The 23,963-nt window shown below is 47.3% G+C and overlaps 1 protein-coding gene across 4 annotated transcripts in view; it reads right to left on the bottom strand.

Moving 5' to 3' along the window:
• Positions 1–23,963, bottom strand: part of TLN2 (talin 2) — a 453,126-nt gene that overhangs the window by 33,993 nt on the left and 395,170 nt on the right. For all 4 annotated transcript variants that reach the window (XM_024232426.3, XM_024232425.3, XM_063716677.1 and 1 more), the window contains 7 exons: positions 17,793–17,939; positions 14,329–14,495; positions 13,220–13,403; positions 10,090–10,215; positions 9,814–9,930; positions 4,784–4,969; positions 543–650 (listed from right to left, as the gene is read on the bottom strand). In XM_024232426.3, coding sequence (XP_024088194.1) covers positions 543–650; positions 4,784–4,969; positions 9,814–9,930; positions 10,090–10,215; positions 13,220–13,403; positions 14,329–14,495; positions 17,793–17,939 — 1,035 coding nt within the window. The remainder of the gene's footprint in view (positions 1–542; positions 651–4,783; positions 4,970–9,813; positions 9,931–10,089; positions 10,216–13,219; positions 13,404–14,328; positions 14,496–17,792; positions 17,940–23,963) is intronic.

Below are 23,963 nucleotides of genomic sequence, written 5' to 3'. Positions count from 1 at the left end.
TTCCTAACCCAGATCCACACTAGGCACACTAGGCTGGGGGAGTCATTCTCGATGGGATCTAAGCCATTCATTCGAGGATGGAAGTTGTGAAGGGCTGGTGGGTCACTTGCAGCACTGGCAGCCTCCCTCACTTGCCACGGAGGCTGGCATGGCTCTGTCAGAAGCCTTCCATGTCCTTGCAGGATGTACTGGGGGTTTCCTAACAAGACCTCCTGATACTTTTTCAGGTTGGCACTGGCCGCCCGCCCACTTTGTCCTTCACTCTGCTCCCTCCTCCTTTCACATGCTATTCCTGCCTTTTAGGTGCATGAGAGAACTGGGCTTTCCCGAATTCTAACTGCAACTTCGTCCAGACTGCACTTTTAGCTCAGTGTGCTGGATCACTGCATCAGGGGAGATTCCAGTTCAATCCAATCCCAGCCTCACGGTGGCACTGGAAAGGGCTCTGAGAGAGGTCTTCCCAAGGAAAGCATAGTTCGAATCAGCCAGGGCAGCTAGAGGGACACAGCTACTCCCCAGCCCTGACTCATGCGCTTTCTTACCACCAAGACGTGCTCCAGGAGGTCCAAGTAGCCGAGGGTGCACTCCGTCCCGAAACGCAAGGCTCTGGTTCTCACCTCGTCACTGACATCGGCATGGAAGGATGCTTGCTGGAGAGAGAAAGGAACGCTGCATCTTAACATGGGCAAAGCCAGCAGTACTGGGCAGTCCCAGACTCAGAGGCAGGAGACCTTAACCCTGGTGACCTCCAGAAACTGCCCTGACTCCCTGGACAGAAGAGGTATCTCTCCTCTACGTCCTCCTGCCACCTCTCACCTGCCCACAGCAGGCCCTCTGATGCAGTCTGTGTGCAGACTTTGTTAGTGCCCTTGGGCCAAACGATAGAAACAGCTCAATCTGGACCTTTGTTCCTCCTTTTCCCACCCCACATTTTTTTGAAATACAAAGAATTCCACATGCACAAAAACATCCAGGCAAGATTCATGATCAGTGCTTACAGCTGGAGACGTACTGACCTAGGGTCAGCTTTGCCTCTCTTTAGCAGCTTAAGGGGTCCTGAAAGCCCCTCTCTGCTCACAGGCTAATTAAGCCCAGGCTCTCACCCCTGGGCCTGACCATGCTGCAGTCAGTGAGGTCTCTGTGACCAGGGCCCTCTAGCTCCTGGGAAACTTCAGATAGCGAGCTCCCCAGTACCCTAGAGGCACCATAACTCATCTCATATTATACAAAAGTCGAGATACACAAACCAGCACACATGCTTAACACAGCATCTTGAGCTTTTTTCTTGTACTTACGACCTGCTAACTTGAGTCATTCATGATTACATCATTTCTGAAGGGATACCCATTCACAGAGTCACCAGATAAAATGCACCCAGTTAAATTTGAATTTGAGGTAGCAAGTATGGGACACCCTATTTTTTATTTGTTAAAACTAGCAACCCTACCCCTTCCTTCTACAGCTTCCCTCTGGAAAGAAACTAAGGGGCTTGCAGAAATACATAAAACTACAAATATATCGCTAATCAGGACAAATACAAATCACACATTAGGATAAAAGGTAAAAGCTGAGGGCGAAGACCAGGATCCATGTTTTATCCACTCAAGCCCCTCTTCCTAGGAATGGGAGTGCTGATGGGAATACCTTGGGCTCCCCACTTGACTTACCCCCAATCCCTGGACAGAGTGGGGCCAATTCTCATGGCCAGCATGTCATGTATGAGCCAGCTTTTCCTCATCTGAGGACTAAGGGGCTCAGAGGCAGGAACCAAGAGCCATGCTCCCAGCCACCCACCATCACTTGTTCATCCTCATACCCCTGTGCCTCGAACGGTGAGGCACAAGGCCCCACGTCTGTTTCATGAGATACCACTGCGGGAAGACACAGGCCCGGATGCTATCAGAGTCACTTCCAGCAGGTTATGTGCAAGCCCGTGTGTAGGGAGTGGGAGAGGTGGAGCTGAGGTGCTTGCGTGCACTGCTGGGGGCTCTGTAACCGGGTAGAACCCTTTGGGAGAACAATCTGGCACTAATTAAACTCTTATACTATTGGACCCACTAATTCTATTTCTGGGAATCTTGCCTAAGGAAATAATCCAAAGCACAGAAAAAAACGGATATGCCCAAAGATGTTTACTGCAGTAAAGTTCATGATTTTTAAAAAATGCAGACAGCCTAAATATCTGTCAACAGTGGGAAGATAATATTCATTAAGGTATTTTGTAGTCATTAAAAAGTCAGCAATATAGCAACACAGAAATAGCTTTATAACATTAATTATAATAGTAGACATAAAATTACATCTAATATACACATGTGCACATGAAAGTAAGACTAGAAAGAAATATGCATGAGAATTAACTTAGGGTTTAGGGTAAGTCTTTCTCTCTGCCTAAGGAACTGCAGTAATCCTTCCATTCTAAGATGAGCCAGTATGTAATTTTCTGCCCCTCCGTGTGTGGGCTGAGTAGGGTAGCCAGGGAAAAGGCAGAACTGGACTAGGGCGACTCGGCCCTTCTGCTTGGCATGTAAGGCTTCCGTCTTGACCACCACTCAGCACCCCAGGTTTCCTGTCTATGCATTATTGCATGTGTTCCCTTTCGGCCAGAGGACTCATTTCCTTTTGCAAAGGGGTGAGGGATACAGGAAACCAAGGGAAACAGAAACGTTAGTGAGTTCGCTAAGTCAGTCCTATCCTAACAGGAGCATCAGGGCTCAGCAGTGACTCCTGTTGAGTCTGATTTTGGTGTGTGAAGCTGACATTCAGGCTTCAGAGCTCTGGCTGCTATCTTGTCCTGCAAAGCCCAGATAACATGTCCCAGGGTCGAGATGACAGAGAGGAGCTGAGGATGGGCAAATAGCACCCACACTGTTCTACCTGAGCTCCTCCCCCGAAAACGGGAGCACACGTTAGGAGAGACTTAAAAATCTGAGCTGCATTCCCTTTAAAAACACCATTTAATCATGGTTTCTTTTCTGTTCCGTTTCCCCTGTTCATGTCTGTAGCTTGGGGATAAAAGCGTCTGTCACGCATCAACCATAGCGACCTTGAACATTACATCTGGGAGGCCCTGAGTAGCAGAAACAGAATGGCTGAGGAATCAGGAGAGCTAATTTAAGTTCTCGTTCTGACAGTAAATAGCTGCGTGACCTTGGTCATGCCACTTCTCTCTCTGAGCCCATTTCATCATGTAACAAACAGAATAATTACTCTTGCCTTTCTCATATGGCATCAAATGAGAGAATATATGATAGCTCTCCTAAAATTCTGAGGTACCGTGTGTGTACACCACGATGCATGCAGGCCTTATCTTGCTAGGTAAATACTACTCTTTGATTGAGGATGTAACCCCTTTGGCAGTTATTTCTTATGGTAGGTGGACTCCACTGAGCATATCAAAGTGGCCAATACTTGCAGCCTCAGGAGAGAGTCCTAACTCCCTGACCTAGCAAGCCCTGGGTCCTGTGTGAAAGCGGAATCTTTCCAGCCCTGTCTTTTCCAATCCACCCTCTTCTCTCCACCCTTCATCACACCCAGGGGTCCCGTAAATGTGGTACTGTCTCCCAGGGCCAGGCCCTTGCACACAAATTCCGTCATCACCCCCTCCCTTACCTCCCTCTCCTTCTGAGGAGCCACCAAGAAGCCATAAGAGTTGGATCTTGCAGCAGCAACTCCAGCAGAACTCACTTTACCACAAAGAATGGCTCTGTTCCCTGAGACCCCACGCTGTAGGAGCTGGTCTTCAATTCTGCCCTCACTCACCATGGCAGGGGATCATCAACTGATTGCTGAGCAGAAGCCAGAGTCCCTGGGCGCAAGGCTGTCCCTAGAAGGGGGAAGGCCTGGGGTGGGGGCTCTTATAGTTCACTTTCCTAATAGATCAAAAATAAAGGTTCCAGGCCCTGGGTCTCCACAGCTCCCTCACCAAGCACAGGCTCAGGGCAGTTGCTCCAACTATCTACACAAGGAGCAGAGGAATTTTTCCAAGATGTCTAGCACAGACTGCGAAAAGTAGCTCCCCAAGTTCTGCTGTATTCCTCCAACTCACTTCCTCACCAGGGATGGCAACACCTCTCCTAGTGCACAATGGCTGACCTATGGGGGTAAGAAAGGGTCCAGTGGAAGAGCAAACAGTTTCCATTTGGAGGAGGTGGAACCAAGTGCTGCAATCCCTATCTACCATCCTCGGAGAGGCCTCCACCACACTCTGCAAGAAGGCTTCCTGCCTATTTAGGAAGAACTAGAAAGAAGGGGGAGGATTAGGGCCAGCAGGGCTGACTCCATCCCCTCTCAAACACAAAACTGTCTTAGAGAATCATTTCCCACAGGCTGGTGCATATGCCATATTCAGGGTGCATTTTGTTTTTTTTTTAAAGGGACAGGGTTTTGTTCTGTCACCTAGGCTGTAGTGCAGCATAATCATAGCTCACTGCAGCCTTGAACTCCTGGGCTCAAGTGATCCTCCTGCCATAGCCACTCTTCTGAGTAGCTAGGACCACAGGTACACACCACCACACTTGGTTATTTAAAAAAAAATTTTTTTTAAGAGATAAGGTCTCACTATGTTGCCCAGGCTGGTCTCAAATTCCTGGTCTCAAGCGATTCTCCTGTCTCAGCTCCCAAAGTGTTGGGATTTCAGGCATGAGCCACTACACCTGGCCCTGTGTGCATTTTTATTACAAAGTTTAAGGTTCTGAGCCCCTCCCCTTTTTCAGACTACACCAAGCAACCCAGTCATGGCAGAGAATCATCTGTCCATCCAAAACAATGCCAAGGTCTTTACCTTGCAAGCCGTCAACATATCTGACACGGCTTTCCGGCTCAGGTTGGCAGTAGCAATCACGTCCTCCTGTCTACATGAGTTCCCAGCTGCCACGGCTTTGGCTGTTGCCATGGTGATGCCTTTCGTCATCCTTATGGATTCTTCAGGTGATGATGTCTTTTCAGGTACGTCTTTTGACTGGAACACCTGGAAGTCAGAAACAGAGAGGTTAAAAAAATCAAAAAGGAAACAAAAAAAATAATTTATTCTTCTCCAACCAGGCTGTAGCTTGTGTCTGAAAACTGAGCCAGTAACTGGAAGAAACTGTCACATGGCAGGAAATTAGAAATTTGAGTACAGTAATATGGTTCTTGTTTTCAAGATTCTCATGGACAAACCTCTTGCACCTACACTGAACATTCACGGGAACAATATGGTAAGGGAGACGTATCTAGAGTGTTAACCTGTTGGTCTGCAGAAACTGACACCCAATATTTACACACTACCCATCCTGTGTAAGGTTGTTGTGTGGCTTCATAGTTCTCTTCCCCCATCCCTGCTGGTGCTTTGGCAGTTTCCATAAACTCTCAGTCCCAGTGCTGGTTTCAGGGCAGGACTGACCTGGCTGCATCACTCAGGACTCACCTCTCTCTCTCTGAGGGGATGTGAGGTTGGGGGAAATGAAGCATCAGTTCCTTCTATTCTTAGCCTGTCTTATTAAATATAACTGCATAATTGTGCAGAAGTGTTCATGTCGAGTGCGCCACGGTAACACTGTGAATTATTTAGCAACCCACCCACCCACCCCCTTTAGAGAAGCTGAAATAAATTCACCATGCTAAGTCAATATCCCATTTCTGCTTCATGCTCATCTGTTCTGGCTCTCTAACATGAGCGACTGGTACCCTGGGTAAGTGCTGAATGTGCATCTGTCCCTACATGAGGGCCCCTAGCCTAGGTGGGGCTGCCCTGTCTTCAGCCCTAGGCAACCATGTTTCAGCAAGGAAGGCTTCCCTGATGCAGAAGAGTGGGCTCAGTTGGCATCCCATAGAATGCCAACCAATGTCAAACATCACTGCTGAAAATGGGCAACTGCAATTAAGCAGTCTAGGACCCCAAATCCCCACTTCACCCTTGAATGCTACAGCGGAATGAAGGCCACACGTAGAGCCCTTCACACTAATGTGGCCCTCATGGCACGTGCTACATGGAAACCCACGATCTGGGTGAATTTTATTCAGCCAGAATAAAATTCAGTCAACCCGGCTCACAGCAACTTTGACCTCCTGGGCTAAAGTGAGTCTTCCACCTCAGCCTCTTGAGTAGCTGGGATTACAGGTTCATGCCACCACACTTGGCTAACTTTTAAATTTTTTGTAGAGATATGGTTTCCCTATGTTGCCCAGGCTGGGCTCAAACTCTTGGGCTCAAGCAATCCTCTTGCCTCAGCCTCCTAAAGTGCTGGAATTACAGGTGTGCGCTGCCATGCCTGGCCTCTGGGTGAATTTTAAATCACACCGGTATACTTAGAATAACCCATGTGTCTGTAGTTTGCCAGGATCGCTCCAAATTTCAAGTCTCTTTGATCACCACCATTAGGCCTGCCTATGCATGTCAGAAGCTATATTCACAGGGGTACCTGTGTCAACCCACCCCTAGCTTCAGGAGGCTCAGCAGAGTGAGAGACTCCATTTGTTTGGGAGAAAGTAATTATCTGGTAATCCAGATAATTCTTCTGGATCTTATCCAAGACGATCAAGATGGTACCTTTGTGAGTCTGCAAAAACTACAGCATTACTGAGCTTGGTGTGCCCCCTGATGCAGATATGGCTTAGATCATAACATCCAAGTCCTTTCGAGTACCTGGAAAGCCTTCCCAAGAAAGACAGGTACAAACAAGCCCAGACTGTGAAGACTATAATAAATACCTAACTCTTCAATGTCTAGACACAAATGAACACCTATAAGCATCCAGGAAAACATAACCTCACCGAATCAACGAAATAAGTTACCAGGGACTAATCCTGGGGATACGTGACCTTTCAGACAAAGAATTCAAAAGAGCTGTGCTGAGGAAACTCAGATTCAAGACAACACAAAGAGGGAATCAGAATCCTATCAGATAAATTTAACAAAGAAATTGAAATAATTAAAAACAATCAAGCAGATATTCTGGAGCTGAAAATGGCAATTAATATACTGAAGAATGCATAAGAGTCTTTTACTGGCAGAACTGATCACATAGAAGAAATAATTAGTAAGCTTGAAGACAGGCTATTTGAAAACATAGAGGAGACAAAAAAGAATAGAAAACAATGAAGCATGCCTACACGATCTAGAAAATAGCTTCAAAAGGACACATTTAAGAGTTATTGGCCTTAAAAAGGAGGTAGAAAAAGAGATGGGGTAGAAAGTTTATTCAAAGAGAACTTCCCAAACCTAGAGAAAGCTATCAATATCCAAGTACAAGAAGGTTATAGAAGACCAACCAGATTTAACCCAAAGAAGACTACCTCAAGGAGTTTAATAATCAAACTCCCAAAGGTCAAGGATAAGAAAGGATCCCAAGAGCAGCAAGAGAAAAGAAACAAATAATACACAATGGAGCTCCAATATGCTTAGCAGCAGACTTCTCAGTGGAAGCCTTACAGGCCAGAAGAGAGGGGCATGACATATTTAAAGTGCTGAAGGAAAAAAAACATTTACTCCAGAATAGCATAGCTGATGAAAATAGACAAATGGGATTACATCAAATTAAAAAGCTTTTCCACAGCAAAGGAAACAATCAACCCACAGAATGGGAGAAAATAGTTGCAAACTACACATCTGACAAGGGGTTAATAACTGGCCTATGTAAGGAGCTCAAACAATTCTATAGGAAAAAATATAATAATCTGATCAAAAGATGGGCAAAAGGTCTCAATAGACATTTCTCAAAACAAGACATACAAATGGCAAACAGGCATATGAAAGGGTGCTCAACATCATTCATCATCAGAGAAATGCAAATCAAAGCCACAATGTGATATCATTTCACCCCAGTTAAAATGGCTTATATCCAAAAGGCAGGCAATAACAAATGCTGGCAAGGATGTGGAGAAAAGGGAACCCTTGTACACTGTGGGTGGGAATGTAAATTAGTACAACCACTATGGAGAAGAGTTTGGAGATGCCTCAAAAAACTAAAAGTAGAGCTACTTTGTGATCCAGCAATCCTACTCCTAGGTATACACCCAAAACAAAGGATAGCAGTTTATTAAAGAGATATCTGCACTCCCATGTTTACGGCAGCACTATTCACAACAACCAAGATCATATATATGAAGTAAACCACAATAAACATGGGAGTGCAGATATCTCTTCAATATTTATATATATATGTGTCTGTGTGTGTGTGTGTGTGTGTGTACCACTGTATATGTGTGTCCATTCATCTGTTGATGGACACTTAGGTTGCTTCCAAATCTTGGCTACTGTGGTACACATACACAATGGAGTACTATTCAGCCACAGGAAAAAAAAAATGAGATCCTATCATTAGCAACAACATGGATGGAACTAGACGTCATTAAGTGAAATAAGCCAGGCACAGAAAGACACACTTTGCATGTTCTCACTTATTTGTGACAGAAAAAATTAAAATAATTGAACTCATGGAGATAGAGGGTAGAAGGATGGTTGCCAGAGGCTAAGAAGCGTAGTACGGAGGTGGGAGGTCAGGGGTGGGGAAGTGGGGAGGGATAATGGGTACAAAAAATAGAAAGAATGAATAAGACCTAGTATTTGATAGCACAGTGGGTAACTATAGTAAAAAATAATTTAATTGTACATTTAAAAATAACTAAAAGAGTATAATTGGATTGTAACACAAAGGATAAATGCTTGAGATGATGGATACCCCAATTATCCTGATGTGATTATTATGCATTGCACGCCTACATCAAAATATCTCATATAACTCCTAAGTATATACACCTACTATGTACCCACAAAAATCAAAAATAAACAAATAACAAAAAAGGAGCTGTGTCCAGATTTTGGTAGCAAACACCCAGCCTGTGCAGCCAGGCAAGTGCCAGGCAGTGGTACTTAAGGCACCACCAGCTTTTAAGTTACTCCTGTATTTTTTAGATTCTCCTTTAAAGCATGAACTGAGCGCAACATCTATCAAGGCTAGATTCATTAACGATATGACAAGAAAACCCAAGTTTCTGTCACTAAAACCCTGCAAAATTGTTCTACTATTGTTTCTAGTGCTCTAGGTCGCCTTTGCAGGTGACCCTTTAAAGGTGCAGAACAATTGGCAGCAAAGGTAGGTATCCCTCTTCCCCAAAAAAGTTGAATCTGTGATCAGACCTCCTATCAAAAAGAAATCTGCTTGAAACTACTCTTTTTGGCATATTTCTATTTGTGGGGATTAGAATGAGCCAATCCACAACCATTGTGGGATCATAAGAACAGCAGATATCATCCACATTGCAGTAACTCCAGAAAGTCCTCAACTCTGCAATGCTGGAACAAGTCAGAAAAGAACAGGGTCAATTTCTCTCAGGTCAGATGACTCCAACGGAAGGAAGCTAGATTTTAAAGGGAAGTGTCTCAGGTAAAGGCTTCTAGGCTTTTGCAATAGCAAACGGCAGACTTCCAATTCTGCATGTGTGCGGGTACCAAGAGCAATGTGCATTAAGAGAGGCTATGCACTGTTCACAGGATTAATGCTCCAGGTAAGCGCAGTCATACTGACTTTCCCTTCTTCCAGGAATCTTTGACAATGCTTTGACTCTGTGCTATAATTTTAGTGGAACTAAACCTGAATAGTCCTAGGTGATACATTTCAATTAACTCCTTGATTACAATTACAAACCAATCCCAGCCAAACTCAGTGACACATGGGGTCTCAATTATATAAAGCTACCAGCAGGCAGGTGAAGGGGCTTTCTCAGTTCAGGTGTTTTAGGTAAAACCTCATTGGTAAAAAACCTCAAATGAGCCCTCGCTGGGGTCAGCTGTGGGACTCTGGTACCCAAGGGAGGTAACTGCTGGCTCCTTACCGTAAGCTCCTGCTTTATGCATTCAATCGTGGCCTCAAGCGCCCTGGTGCCCCGGGTGGCCTCGTCCTCCACTGCCTTTACAGTCTTGAGGAGGGAGGTGACATTGGTCACCATCACCTGCACAGGAAGGGAGAATGAATACAGACAGTGCAGTGTCTCAGGTCCAGCCTCTACTCCTTTTACTTCTGGATCGCATGCTATGAGCAAGGACACCTCTCCTTCCTTTAAGTGAGAAGAGAACTCAGCTGCTCATGCCCAGCCGGAGCCCCACTCTACCTTGGCGGCCCCCTTGAGCTGGTACATGGAAGGGTCGTCCGCTGGCTTGCTGGCAGCTCCCTTGGTAGCACTGATGAGATCGGAAAGGGCCTTGGCCACATCTTTGATGGCATTGATCAAAACCACCTGAAAGAGAGCACAGAGCTCAGGTGAGCAGGCGTCAAGATGTCAGCTGTGGGCTTCACCAAGGCATGCAGCCTGAGGGCAGGCCGGGGCACAGGGGATGAGAGAAAGACAGTCTAAAGTCTGCAGCATGGCAGACCTCCTGGGAAGCCACCCTTGGTGATTCTGATATAGGACTCAGGACTTTGAAAAGCTGCCCAGGGGAGGCTGAAGCTGAGCCAGAACGGAGAAGTCAGGTGTAAACGTGCAGCTTATGTAAAACCTCCCAGCCAGCAACTTGGCAGATGAGCTGCCTCTGACAGCACGAAGGACACCAGAGAGGCAACACCACTCACTCTTAACTGGCACCCTGAACACTGAGTAAAAATCCCCACCTGACCCCAGCCCTCAAGGCCCCACAGCAGCCCTGCCTGCCTCTCTGGCTATGAGGTGCTCTGCTATTGGCACACAGGTCGGCCTGTCTTCTCCATGGGAAATCTCAACTCCTTCCTGTTCGGGGCCTTTGCTCGTTGTTCTAACTGGGACTCAGCTCTTTCCATCACTTGGGCCTTAGCTCAAATGTCACGTCCTCAGAGGCTTTTCCCCATCCCTCAGCTAAGGGCCCACTCCTGCAATTGCTGCAACTGTCAGGTTGCCGTTTTATTTACAGCACTTATTAGTAGGTGGAATTATTTGATCATTTATTCACTTAAAAATCATCTGTCTTCTCCCTCGAGTGCAAGCTCCAGGAGGCTTGGCCTGGACTTCTGCTTTGTTTCACACCTGTAACAGGGACGAGCACCCAGCAGGTACTCAGTAAATACTTGCGGAATGAAGATGCAGGTATGTTCCCACATAAAAACCTGGATGTGATGCATTATCTGTGTTTGCTTTTCTAATTTCAGAGACCACAGATCTTCTTTTCAAAGTGCCGGATTTAGAGTGAAAAGTACCAGGTCTAGATGGGAATTACACAACATTGGGCACTGCATTTAAGCGTTCCCAGTCCAGTAGCTCCAGTAACTCCTATTTCTATAATAATAAAAACATTTTCCCTTTACTGAGGGCAGTGTTCAGGCGCTGAGCCAAGCACTCTACACACATTATCTCATTTACTCCTCGCCACCGCCTTTTCGAGTGGGAACCACAATCCTTATGTCCACACTCCCAGAGCCCAGGAGTGGCAGAGTTGGGATTCAGAGTCTGGTGAGCATGAGGGCCACGGTCTTAACCTCCACACTGCGCCATGCCTGTGGGCGTGGCTCCGGCTCCTCACCCACAGTGAAATTAGCTTGCTAGCGCCATCTACCTCATTAAATTGCTTTGAAGATAAACTGGGATCTCAGATGTGAAAACGTATTAAGAGTGCAGTGGCGTGATCTCGGCTCACTGCAACCTCCACCTCCTGGGTTCAAGTGATTCTCCTGCCTCAGCCTCCCGAGTAGCTGGGACTACAGGCGCCCGCCACCTGTAGCGGAGGTTTTTGCGAATGCTTAGAATTCCAAAAGGCAGCCAGTCTGGACTCTGATGTTATCAGAAATCCAACAGAAAGGATGAGATGGTAGCATAAGGAATGTTTCCTCTCAGAGCTGTGCTCCACTCATGGGTGCCGTCAGGGAGGGAAGGGTCGTGCCGTCAGGGAGGGAAGGGTCGTGCCGTCAGGGAGGGAAGGGTCGTGCCGTCAGGGAACGAGCTGGTGGCCTCAAGTGAACCAGCATAGTCACTGCATCACCTGGGGGCACTGAATGGCAGGGGGTTTCTAACCAGTTTTGTCCAGACAGACTAGTTTACTGAGAATGGTTTAAGGAGTGAAAACTGAAGTGCTTGGCATTTGACGGTTCTGGGAATAGAGAGAACATATTTTTTTGTTTTTTGTTTTTTTTTAAATTTTGCACTGTGGGAACAGCCATCATCCATTTATTAACGACTTTTGTTGGCTGTTAGTTCAACAACAGGTGAACACACACTTGTTCAGTAGCCAGTAGCCACTATATGCCAAGAGCTGTGCTGCGTGTGCAGGTTTCAAAGATGAGCAAACTGTGGTGACTGTCCTTGAGGAGCAATGGTCTGGGAAGGGGACCAAGGAACAGGCAAGTAATCTCAATGAAATTGCCAAATATCAGAAGCGGAAGTCACAGAAGCACAGGGCCCTTCCCTAGCCTTCCAGTTCTTCTCTCTCTTCCTTGAGAACTGAAGTTCTCACTTGGGCCATCTACAGGTGCTAAGTTCATTTCCCCACCCCCATCTGGCTGCTGCCCCACCACTCCACACAAGCAGCTGGGGACACCAATGTCCTCGATGGCACTCGATGGTTACCCGAACAGGCCAATAACCAGTTCCCAGTCTTCCCTCTTTCTTAACTCTGTCTCTGGCGGGTTGAAACACTCCATCCTGGCAACATGACGCCCGCGGCCTTCCTCTCTGCAGCAGCTGCTGCTGCTTCTCAGTCTCCTGTGCCACTTGCACGGTAAAGTGGTCCTAAATGCTGGATTCTTCCAGGCTCTGCCCTGACTCCCTGGCTTTTCGTCTCGTGCGGTTGCAGTCGCTACCTCTGTGGCAACAGTCCCTGAACCCACAGCCCTGTGCCTGGGCAGGCTCATGCGCACTCACTAGTTCTACCTGTGTGTGGCTCCGGCACTTCAAGCACCTCCCCCTCCCCCTGCCCATACCAGCTCTCCCTTCAGGGAGCTCCTATGCCCTGTTCTGGCTGCACAAGGCGCCACCTTTCACTCCTTCCCCTCCCTCAGGTATGCCGTGCTCCAGCCTTCACCAGGCCAGGCCAAGCCCTCCTTCTAGACTCTTCTCAAATCCCTCAGCTTGTCTCCATCCCCATGGCCACCACCACAGTCTGTGCCACTATCTTATCTCGCTTGGATGACTGCCTCCTACCGGTTCGTCAAACCAGACACACTCACACACACATTGTCTACTTCAAAAGTCCCTGTTCTGCCTTAGGACTCTTCTGAGGCCTGGTGTGCAGCGTTCACAGGAAGACCAGGAGGATGCACTCCCCAGGCCCTGCTGGTACCTGGGTCTCAGGGTCGTCGGAGCCCAGGCTGGCTGCCCCCAGCTTGACCACTTCTGCGAGCTGGGTGATGGTGGCTGCTGAGGACTGGGCCGCCTGGGCCAGCTTGTCAGGAGTGGACGCAGCTCCTGACACAAGTAGTTTCGTGTCTTCTACCAAGGCCTTGGCTGTCTTGAGAATGTTCTCCCTGAGAGGGCCAGGAGGGCAGGGGAGACGGGGAGAGACAGAGGGCAAAGCTTGATTACTTCAAGAAGAAAAGAAATCTCTCACATGGGGCTTTTGTTAAAGGGCTTTGAAGAAGAGAAGTGCTGTGTTACACCTCCCCTTACCAAGGGACTCTCATCTTCCACAAATGCAAAACTGGGGGGAGAAGAAGAAAGTCAACCAGTATTCATTCACATAGCCGACTGACATGAAAACTTCAGTGAAAGAGTCAGGCCTAACAACCTGGCTCCCTTCCCAAGCCCTATAGTTCAATGAAAGGTCAGCTTCTTTTCTGTGGCTCCCACTGTCCCTTAAAATACTTCATAGCTAGTAACCGTGAGGACACATGGGTTGGGGCACCTTGTTCAGGATCAGAGGCTGGGCTTGGGAAGGTACAGCAGAGCTCTGGGAACCACCTCCCTAGCCCAGCCCTTGGATTGCAGGGGGGAAGAAAGGTGTTGGACACGTGGTGAGGTTTCAGGGGTCCCTAGCAGCAGATAGAGAGGCTGAGTGCAAGCTGAGCAGAGATAGGGGCTTTGAGCCCCCATCTTCCCAAAACAGGGTTTAAGCAAAATATGCCTGCCCCCGCCATTCCCAATCCTGCTGGGGTTGGCCAGCAGTTTGAGGAACGGCTCTCTGGCTCAGCATGTGGCAGGTCTAAAAGCTGTCCTTAGCTGTAGCAGGCTGGATTTAAGGCTGTCAAAGGCAAAGCTCGAACCACGACACTGTGTTTACAGTTGGCAAAGGGGGCTTATGCTGATTACATGGTTCACTTTCCCAACTTGTGCATCTTGTTGAAATCAAAACAGATAACTACATTTCTGGCTCCCAGGTGGCGTCTCCAAGTCGATCATGAGTTTCAGGGGCAGGCCAGCCTGAACCTCTCCCCGTCCAGGACCCCCACGTACCTGTGGTCTGCGAAGGTCTCACTGTTCTCTGCATTCAGTGTCCCCGCTGTTGCAAACATAATGGTGGTGTCCAGGTCGGCAATGATCCCAGACACAGCGGTGGCGGCTGTAATGCATGCCTGGGTTCCTTTGTTCCCGGCCTGGAGAGCTGAGAGCACCAAGGAGACCTGTAGGCAGAAACGGAATGTGAGGGGAGCTGAGAAATGGAGAGAACAGGACCTAAAAGCAGATTCTGAAAATACTGAATTCTCTCCTAGGAGTTGATGTAGCTTAGAGGTTAACGGCACATGTCTGGAGTCAACAGCCTTGGTCTGGATACCAGCTTTGCCATTTACAGGCCATGCGACCTTAGGCAAAGCTGCTTTACCTCTCCAAACCTCAGTTTCCTTATCTGTAAAATGGGGCCATTATCTCTGGCCTATTAGGGTTGTTGAGAGGATTAAGTAGGAAGCAAAATATCTGTAAAGTGTCTAGCAAGGCATGTGGCACATAGTAAGTGCTCAGCAGAGGGCAGATGCTATTTATTCAATTACTACTATGTTTCTGAAACCACAGAACGGGAGAAAGGATTAGGCTCCTGTGAAAGGTGTGGCGATTACATCCCCTTTTACTAGGTTTTCAGTAGGAACAGGCCACTGCTAACACTCATCACTCCTTCGCTGGGATGGAAATTCTCCAGAATGGAGTTCAGAAGGGCTGGAGTCTAGAGGGGATCTGTGTATGTGACCTCTCCACTTCTAACACTCCTGCAAGCCGTCATCCACCCCTGAACCATCATTTCAGTGCCCCGAGGGCCCAGCAAGTTCACTCGGGTGTCTTCCATGTCAGAAAACCTGTGCTGTCACCCTCACCCATCACGTACACCCTCACTGCTCCGAGATACTTTCCTATGACATAAACCTGACCACGCTAACACCCTGCTTACAAATCTCCCCTGGCTGAGCTCCCTTTCTGGTCATGTGTCCGCTTCACCTGGCTCTCACCATACCCGCCAGCTCCTGACTTTCCCAAACACTCCCACCTCTCCACCTGGGTCTGCGCTCTGCCCGCAGTGCCTCCTGCCCCTCTCCCCCAGCCACTGAACTAGTTGCCCCGTAAGACGCCAAAGTGAAGGAAGAAGGAAAAGCCACCAAGCACGGATGTATCATCCTGTGCCTCAAGCAGCGTGCAAAACAGCTGAGCCCCGGACACCTCCCCCTGCTCTCCTCTTCCAGAGACAGCCCCGCCTCCTAGGATCCCACAGCACACCGTTCTTGCCCTCAGGATGGCCCACTGCACCATGTGTCAGGCTAGTGGCTGGAAGCTCTTTGAGTCTTTGCATTAATCTCTGCGTGCACACACCCGCTACCCTTGACTATGACCCAAAGAAGAATCTGACAATGTTTCGTACATATATTTCTTCAAACATGCTGACCAGGGCAGGGGAGTCACTGTGTCACTGTGCCAGCAAGAGGCATGGAGTATGAGACACTCTGTCCCCTGTGCTGCTTAGATCTCAGCAGAGGCTGTGGACACAGTCTGGCAGGAGAGGCACAGGGACCATTTCCTGGGTACCTACCACATTCCAAGACCAGCCCACAAGGAATTGTTTCTCTTCCTCATCTGCCTTTCTTTTAAATGCTACTAGGTCCTACCAGGAAAAGACAAGTCAGACTGGCATAGAGCTGCCGGGAAATGAGGTATCCCTCAGAGAATGGGTGACAAAGGCCAAGACAAGTATCATGGGAAGCCTGCAGGGGTGTATATGTGTGTGGGAGAGAGACATTCTTAGCCAAGGTGAAAGAAAAAGAGTCCAGAAATAGCATCCCACCCTCCGTGAAGGGTGTGCCAGCCAGCAGGCGTTTACTGAGTATCTGCTAGTCACTAGGGTCTGAGGACACAAAGGCAGACAAGTCATGGCTGTATGTGGGTACACTACACACACCATCAAGGCATGTAACAAGACACAAGGCATAGAGGACAGGGACGCGCGGCAAGAAAGTCAAAAGGCCAGTTGCTAGGAACGAGCCACCTCCTCTCCTTTGGTGATCCCTCCAGGTGTCCTAAATCAGGGACCCACAACCAGAAGAGGTAGTAGCCGAGGCCAGCTCAGAAGACCAAGCTGCTTGGCCATGCCTACAAACACTACGTAGCTTGGACCCCTCTCCTCGCTTCCTGGTGCTCCCGCTATGAGGCCTTTTATGGGGGAACTTGGCAAGAATAACTTCCATAACAAGAAAGGGCTTTGAAAGGAAGGCAAATGCCTTCCTCCAGCTGAGAGATATATTTCCTCGTCTGTGGAGTCCCAGGAGGCTGGACAGCCCTGTGGGCTATGGGAGAAGGCCAGACTGTGGCTTGGCCTCAGGGAGGGCCACGGACAGACCAGCCTCTGTGGCAGCAGCTTCCAGTTGAGGATCCCCCCTGCCCGCCCCTCAAGTCTGTTGCCAAGTTTCTAAACAGGACAGAGCTCTATGTCCTATGAACCAGGGTGAAGGGAAGGGGAAAAGCCACCAAGCCTGGATGCTTTATCCTGTACCTCAAGCAGCCTGCAAAACAGCTGACCTGAAAAATGATTCCGAGACAAAAAGCAAAGCAAAAGACTCGCACACTGCGGGAGAATAAAAGAGCTACTTGGGAATGAAGAAACATTCAGAGTACGGCATGGTTAACTGGGGAAAACTGCCTGGGGAAAAAGAAGTTTGGAGGAAAGTTAGAGAAAACAGTAGCTAGATTTATTAGATGTGTAACTGTGTCTCTGGCACGGTACCAGGCACTTTTCCACATATCAGCACAGTAAATCTTTGCAGTTCCATGAGTTAGATATTATATATTTTTATCCTCAGTTTACAGATGAGGAGGTCGAGTTGTGGAAAGCTGAAGTACCTTAGGTAAGATCTTAGAGCCTTCCTCACTGCCCCATGGGAATCTCTCTACAAACAACTGTCTTTAGAATCAGAAAACCGAGGACAAGTTTCTACTTCTCCACAAAGGTACACGCCACTGCCCCATGTGGCCTAACCCACCCCCACTTCACTGTCTCATCTGTAAATTAGAGGTTACACCAAAGGGATTTTCACTCCTCCTGACTCAGCCCTCAGCAGCCTCCTTGAGAAGAAAGATGGTGTCAACAGGGGTTGCGGGAAAGGGCTCTGGCTCCAGGCCTCCCCTGACCAGGGGCTCCTGGCTGCTGATGGGGACTTTGATACAATCTGCCTACGGGGAAGCCCTGCAAGAAGGGGGAGTGCCAGGGCCTGACCTTCATGGGACAGTCCCTCTAAGTCCTCAAATTCTCTGGGCCTATGATCACCCCAGCTCCCTGATACACCCCATTTTTGGGAGAACCTGGGCAGTGGGGAAGATCGGGATGAGACAGCTTATCAGCTGGGTTAGTTTTGGCTTAGTTTCCTGCTTTTGTCCTTGATTACAGAGGATCACTGAGAGCCAGTGCAGGTTCCTGTCGCTCTAAACTGAGGGCTGCTCCTTACCTTCTCCGTGACGGCACGGGCGCATTCGATCAGCTCCCTCTTGGTGTAGCTGTCTGTGGGGCAGACCTGGAGGGCCCCTGCCTTCTGCACCAGGAAGATACAGCCGTGGCCCAGGTCCTGCACACGAGTGCGAATCTGGAATCCAATCTGCAGAAGCAAGCCCAGGATGGGGAAGGAGAAGCGTGATGGACCCTGCCATCGAGGCCTTCCCTACGTGGAAAATTTCTCCTATGTCCTATGGGAGCCTGGCTAGGAAAATTCCACTCCTATTAGGAGTCTGTGTTTGGTGAAGTATGGAATTTGGTTGATTTTGCTTCCCTTTCGAGAAACTGTAAAATGCCCAGTCTCTACCTAGCAAGCCTGTATCTTGAGGTCCTAGCATAATACCCTCCTTGATACGTATCTTTCCTGGTTTATAGCTTATCTGCTCCTCCAGCCACCTGGTAAGAATGTTAATTAGATGAACTTTGTGGAATAATTCTGTTATTCATTCAACAAGCATTTACTGAGCCCCTATTGTGTGTCAAGGCCTCTTCTAAGCAGGTAATGTGTTTAATTTCATTTATACTTCACAATAGCTCTAGAGGGTAATTAGAGGTTCAAAATGTGGTTTCCGTATTAAGCATATTTTGAAGTGTTCAGATTCTTGCAAAATTGGTATGTTTACCAACCAGAACACCCCCTTCCCCAGCTGTATTCCATGGGGACAGCAACCATACCAAGCCCAGACTTCCTATCAGGCCAGGTTTGAGGTTCCCTATAAAAGGTACATTTTTAGAGCTAAAAGCTCAGCAGGCACACATTCTTTTAATAACTCCTGGGTTGTGTGATTATAAAAGTTACTTTGCCTAAGAGAGGCCAAGTGGGCTCCGCTGTGGATTAGCTGCCAGCTGTTTCCTTTAAGGTGTAATAAATTCCATTTCCACCTCCCCGAAGTTTGCATTCCTCCGTCCCCGTTTCACATCAAATTTCATTTTGGTCTGATCAATACAGCTGCCATAAATAATCTGCCTTCCAGTCCAGGTAGGCAACTCAAACCAAACCAAAGCAAAACTTTAAGCATGGGTCGGTGTTATTTTCAAGAATCTACAAGAGCTAGAAGCTATGGCTCTTATTTTTCCAGCATCTATCAGGAATAGTTATGAAAAGATCTCAGGCATTGTGAATAAAACCTGGGAGATTTTTGGCCCCCTGGATGCTATCTTCCAATACCATCTCATTAGTCACAGTTAAAGAAAGGGTGACTTTGGAGAATGAGGGGTGCTGCAATTGTTATTTCTCATATTATTGAAACACTGTTTTTAGGGGAAAAAACCTCTTACTCTAAACCCCTTAAAGGCCCAAAGAACTTTTAAATCCATTTAGTAGAATATTCTCATGATCGACAAAGTTGAGCTTCTGCTCTTTTAGGTGTCTTCTATACACTTTCTTCTTTTTTTTGAGATAGAGTCTTGTTCTGTCACTTAGGCTGGAGGGCAGTGGTGTGGTCTTGGCTCACTGCAATCTCCGCCTCCCAGGTTCAAGCATTCTCCTGCCTCAGCCTCCTGAGTAGCTGGGATTACAGGTGGCCACCACAACGCCCGGCTAATTTTTGTATTTTTTTTTTTTAGTAGAGATGGGGTTTCACCATGTGGCCAGGCTGGTCTTGAACTCCTGACCTCAAGTGATCCGCCCACCTTGGCCTCCCAAAGTGCTGGGATTACAGGCGTGAGCCACCGCGCCCAGCCAAGCTTCTGCTATTTTGGGTGCTTTCTATATACTTCCATACGCCTTCGTACACAGGGTGCTACAGACATTTCATAATTAGGCAGGGCTGTCTTGTTGACAACCTCCATGCAGAATACAACAGCAGCAGCACCTCTGGACTGCACAACATAGCAGCTCTGCAAACAGATCTGGAATGGTGTAGTAGTAAGGCTGCTGCTGAGGCGGGAAAAACATTCCAGCCCACACAGATGTCATGTCATTTAAATATACGTGTTTGCTGGACATGTTTGTTGGTCTGAAAATAATGTTAAGCTGAAGCAGGGGGTATACCCCATTAAAGTTTCAAACAATCTGGCTCTTGAAGCATTCCAGATCCACAGAGTTAAAACCTAAGTATTTCAGGGTAAGATAATCTAGAGGCAAGGGCTCTGAGGTCAGTGATGACCACAGATCTTTAAAGGATAAAGTGCTGCTGGAAAAGTTAAGTAAGAAGGAAATGGAGTTAGAAACATTTATAGAATTTCAAGGTAAAAAAGATCTTACCAGTTCAACCTCCCCATTTTATAGACCCAGAGAAGTGATGTGATTTGCCTAAGATCACACAGCTGGTCCCTGGCAAAACTAGATGAGAATCCAGGTCTTTAATCCTGAGCACAGTGCTCTACTCGGTAGATCAGTGTTTTTCTAACTTCTTTGATTTTTCTACTTAGCAGCAGAACCCTCCCTCTCCCTCTCGAAATTAAATCTCTTGTGGATCTCAATATGTCAAATGGATAGCAGTAATGGGTTATTAGTATACTCTTCCTTTATGAGTTAAAATGTGTATCTTTGACCCAATAAAAAGCCAAAATGAGACTGAGTGAACCAAAGTTTTACAGATAAGGTTATGAAGGCTAGTTACAGCCCTGGCCACCAAATTATTTCTGTGTTTTGCTTTGGTGACACAGTGTTGGGAAAATCCTGTTAGATGCGTAAAGAAAGCAAAGGACAGCAGTTTCCTCCGAGTTCTTGACCACTGCAGGCAAGGCAGATGCAGCAGCAGCCTGATATCAGCACAAAGCTACCCAGCAGCCTGAAGCAAAGCACCGGTGGCCCCCAAGGGGTTCTCATTTGGCCTAGACCACACTCAAAAGCTCCTTTCTGCCACCCACATGAGTGAAAGGTTGACAGCAAGGCGGGTTTTCCTAACAGTTTCAACAATAGTTAAGTTTAAAAAGTGACACTAGGGGCAAACATGCAGAACCTTCTCCGTGGGTTTTGAAGAACATGGTATGAAACCATGATGCCAGAAGAGACCCAGGCTCTCAAACTTATCTGTGCGCTCTTCCTGCTCCCGTGCAGAGTCTAGCCTGAGCTTTCTATTTGCAAAATGCAAGGCACTGGGACGAACACCTGTATCTTAAATCCCTTTGAGAGTGGGAGGGAGGGAGGACCCACTCTTGAGCTGTCTTGAACCTGAACCCTATGGGATGACATGATCCATGGTGGGATACATCCTCAACAACACTCTTGTGCTCCCTTAGTGCCACCCCCCACCAAAGGCTACGCTCTAAAAACATATCCCAGCGCCCTGCTGCCCGGCCCCTTTCTTGGAGGCGACACGATGCATATAGCAAGGGAGCCTGTATATTATCAATGGTGCAGCTGGCCCAGTGGTCATCAGAAATAAAATTCCAGTTAAGAAGCTCCAAGGAAGGCCAGCACCAGAAAATAAGGGGATGAGAATAAGCGAGGCAACAGCTGCAAAGGCCTTTGGTGTTCTCAGTCAACCCAGGGCTTTGCCTCCATATTCAGGGCTGTGCCAAGTCACGCAACTGTCATCTAGGTACCTGGAGACCCCCTTGAGACTCAGCCTCACAGGTATCTTGCATGTGTGTCTGCACAATCCTATTTGGACAGCATATGGGAGGGATGCACGGTTATCAAGGACAAGCTGAAATAGGCTTTATCCACTGATGTTCATGGGCCAGGAGGGCTGAATCTAAGAGAAAGGATGAGATCTCAGGATTCCCAGCCAGCCCTCTTCTCAACGTTTCACCCCTTTGGGCAGCAGAAAGGACTAGGGACCTTCTTCCAGCTCTGCCTTCTCCTTGGGAACCTGACATTCTGGTTGAGCCCACTAACCTTGAGGGGCCTTTGTTCCTTGCCCTGTGACACAGGACAGAAGCTATGTCCCATTCTGAGGGCTGATGGGATGGTCAAATGAACAGGTACATGTGGAAAATCTCAAAAAGATGAAAGTGCCATATGAATGTGTACTGCTGGAAAAAGAGGCAGACTGGTGCAGAGAGGCAGCCAGGGTTATGATCCCCGACTAACCTGGGTTTGAATCCTGGCTACTACATGTATTTACTTGTTAACTTATTTACTTACTTGGAACATTCACTTATTCCAAAAAGTTATTTAAAGTGGCTTGCATACTAGCGACTGTAGTTGTGTGGTCTTGGGCAGTTTAACTAAGCTCCCTGAGCCTGGGTTTGCTTATCTGTGAAATGGGGAAGAAAAAAAGATTGTTATCTCACTGCAGTTGTGAGGGGAAACAGGATTGGGCCCATCACAGCATCTGACATGTGGTAGGACTTGATAAATAATAACTCTTTTACTATTACTTTGCAGAGGCACATGGAACAGCTACGGCATTTAAATCAAAGAGGACAACAGAATCAACAGTCTACTGGCAATTTCCTAGAACATTTTGTTTTACTAGGGGAACATCTTTGAAAGGAAATTCTTTGTTTTTTTTTTTTGAGATGGAGTTTCGCTCTTTTTTTCTAGGCTGGAGTACAGTGGTGTGATCTCGGCTCACTGCAACCTCCGCCACCCAGGTTCAAGTGATTCTCCCGCCTCAGCCTCCTGAATAGCTGAGATTACAGGCACCCCCCACCATGCCCGGCTGATTTTTGTATTTGTAGTAGAGACGGGGTTTCGCCATGTTGTCCAGGCTGGTCTCGAACTCCTGGCCTTAAGTGATCCACTCATCTCGGCCTCCCAAAGTGTTGGGATTAATACAAAAATCAGCCTGGCATTGTGGCGGGTGCCTGTAATCTCAGCTACTCAGGAGGCTGAGGCAGGAGAATCACTTGAACCCGGGTGGCGGAGGTTGCAGTGAGCCGAGATCACACCATTGTACTCCAGCCTGGGCGACAGATTCCGTCTCAAAAAAAAAGAAAAAAAAAAAGATAAGGAATTTAAAAATGCTAAGCTTCTCCATGCAATAGTGAACTTCTCAGTAAATATGACCAGCCCACAGGGTGATCCAACGAACTACCAGGGTTTATTAGAAAGGAATGTTGCTCAAAGACATAAAATGTGGGGTTTTAAATTGGCAACTTTAGAAAAGTGTTACTTGAGCCTCAAGAAAAACCTTCAATTCTTTTCTTGTTGAAATAAAAGTAAAATGGAGAAAATCATCTCCTGGTTTTGTGCCTTGGGGGAAATTAAAAGCCTGGTCTTTATGAAGTTTTGGATCTGATTCCAGTTGGAGGGGGTCTAAGGAATCCTGATCGCCTTTCCTCACTGCCTCAAACAAAACAAAACACACTGGTTTTTCCCAAGCCTTAAAAAACAACTACATCTGAAACCAGGTCAAATATAATTTGCTTGGGATAGCTTGTGAAAGTTGAAAAGGCAAGAATGGAACTTATCTGACAAAGATAGAAAACATGGAAGAAAAAAGTGGCCGGGCATGGTGGCTCGCATCTGTAATCCCAGCACTTGGGAGGCTGAGGCAGGTGGATGGCTTGAGTCCAGGAGTTTGAGACCAGCCTGGGCAACATAGTGAGACCTTGTCAATAGAAAAATTAACCAGGCATGGTGGCGCACACCTGCAGTCCCAGCTACTTGGGAGGCTGAGGTGGGAGGATTGCTTAAGACCGAGACAGAGCTCAAGGCTGTAGTAAGCTGTGATTGCACTACTGTACTCCAGCCTGGGCAACAGAGTGAGACCCTGGCTCAAAATAATAATAATGGTAATAGAATTATTATTAGGTTGGCATAAAAGTAATTGCGGTTTTTGCCACTAAAAGTAATGGCAAAAACTGCATTTACTTTTGCACCAACCTAATAAAAGAGTGGGTCCAATGGCAGTGGGGCAACATTTTCCCACCTCCAGCATGTGTGTCTTGGGATGGAAAATTTTAGAGAATTCTAAAGCAGACATCCATTTCATCTGGGGGAAAGGGCTGTGGTTCTCACCACAGGCGCTTAACAAATGATCGCACCAGCTTTTAAGGCATCCAGTATTTCAAGTGGTTACTGCACATTTTCCTCAGAGACAAAGCTGTTGTTGCTAAATCTTTTCCTCAGGATTTACATTTAGAAGTTGTGGCTCATAGGATCTCGAGTTCTTTCTTCTTCTTCTTTTTTTAAGGGGAAAATAATCTTAAATTGCAAAGCTGCTGGAGGCTTTAACTTTTCCAAAGAAAGAAGTTTTCAAAGTGATGTTAACAAAGGCTTGAATTTTCC

This window comes from Pongo abelii, chromosome 16 (genome assembly GCF_028885655.2).
Source record: "Pongo abelii isolate AG06213 chromosome 16, NHGRI_mPonAbe1-v2.0_pri, whole genome shotgun sequence".
NCBI classification, from domain to species: domain Eukaryota; kingdom Metazoa; phylum Chordata; class Mammalia; order Primates; family Hominidae; genus Pongo; species Pongo abelii.
This window is presented reverse-complemented; position numbering and strand designations above follow the sequence as displayed.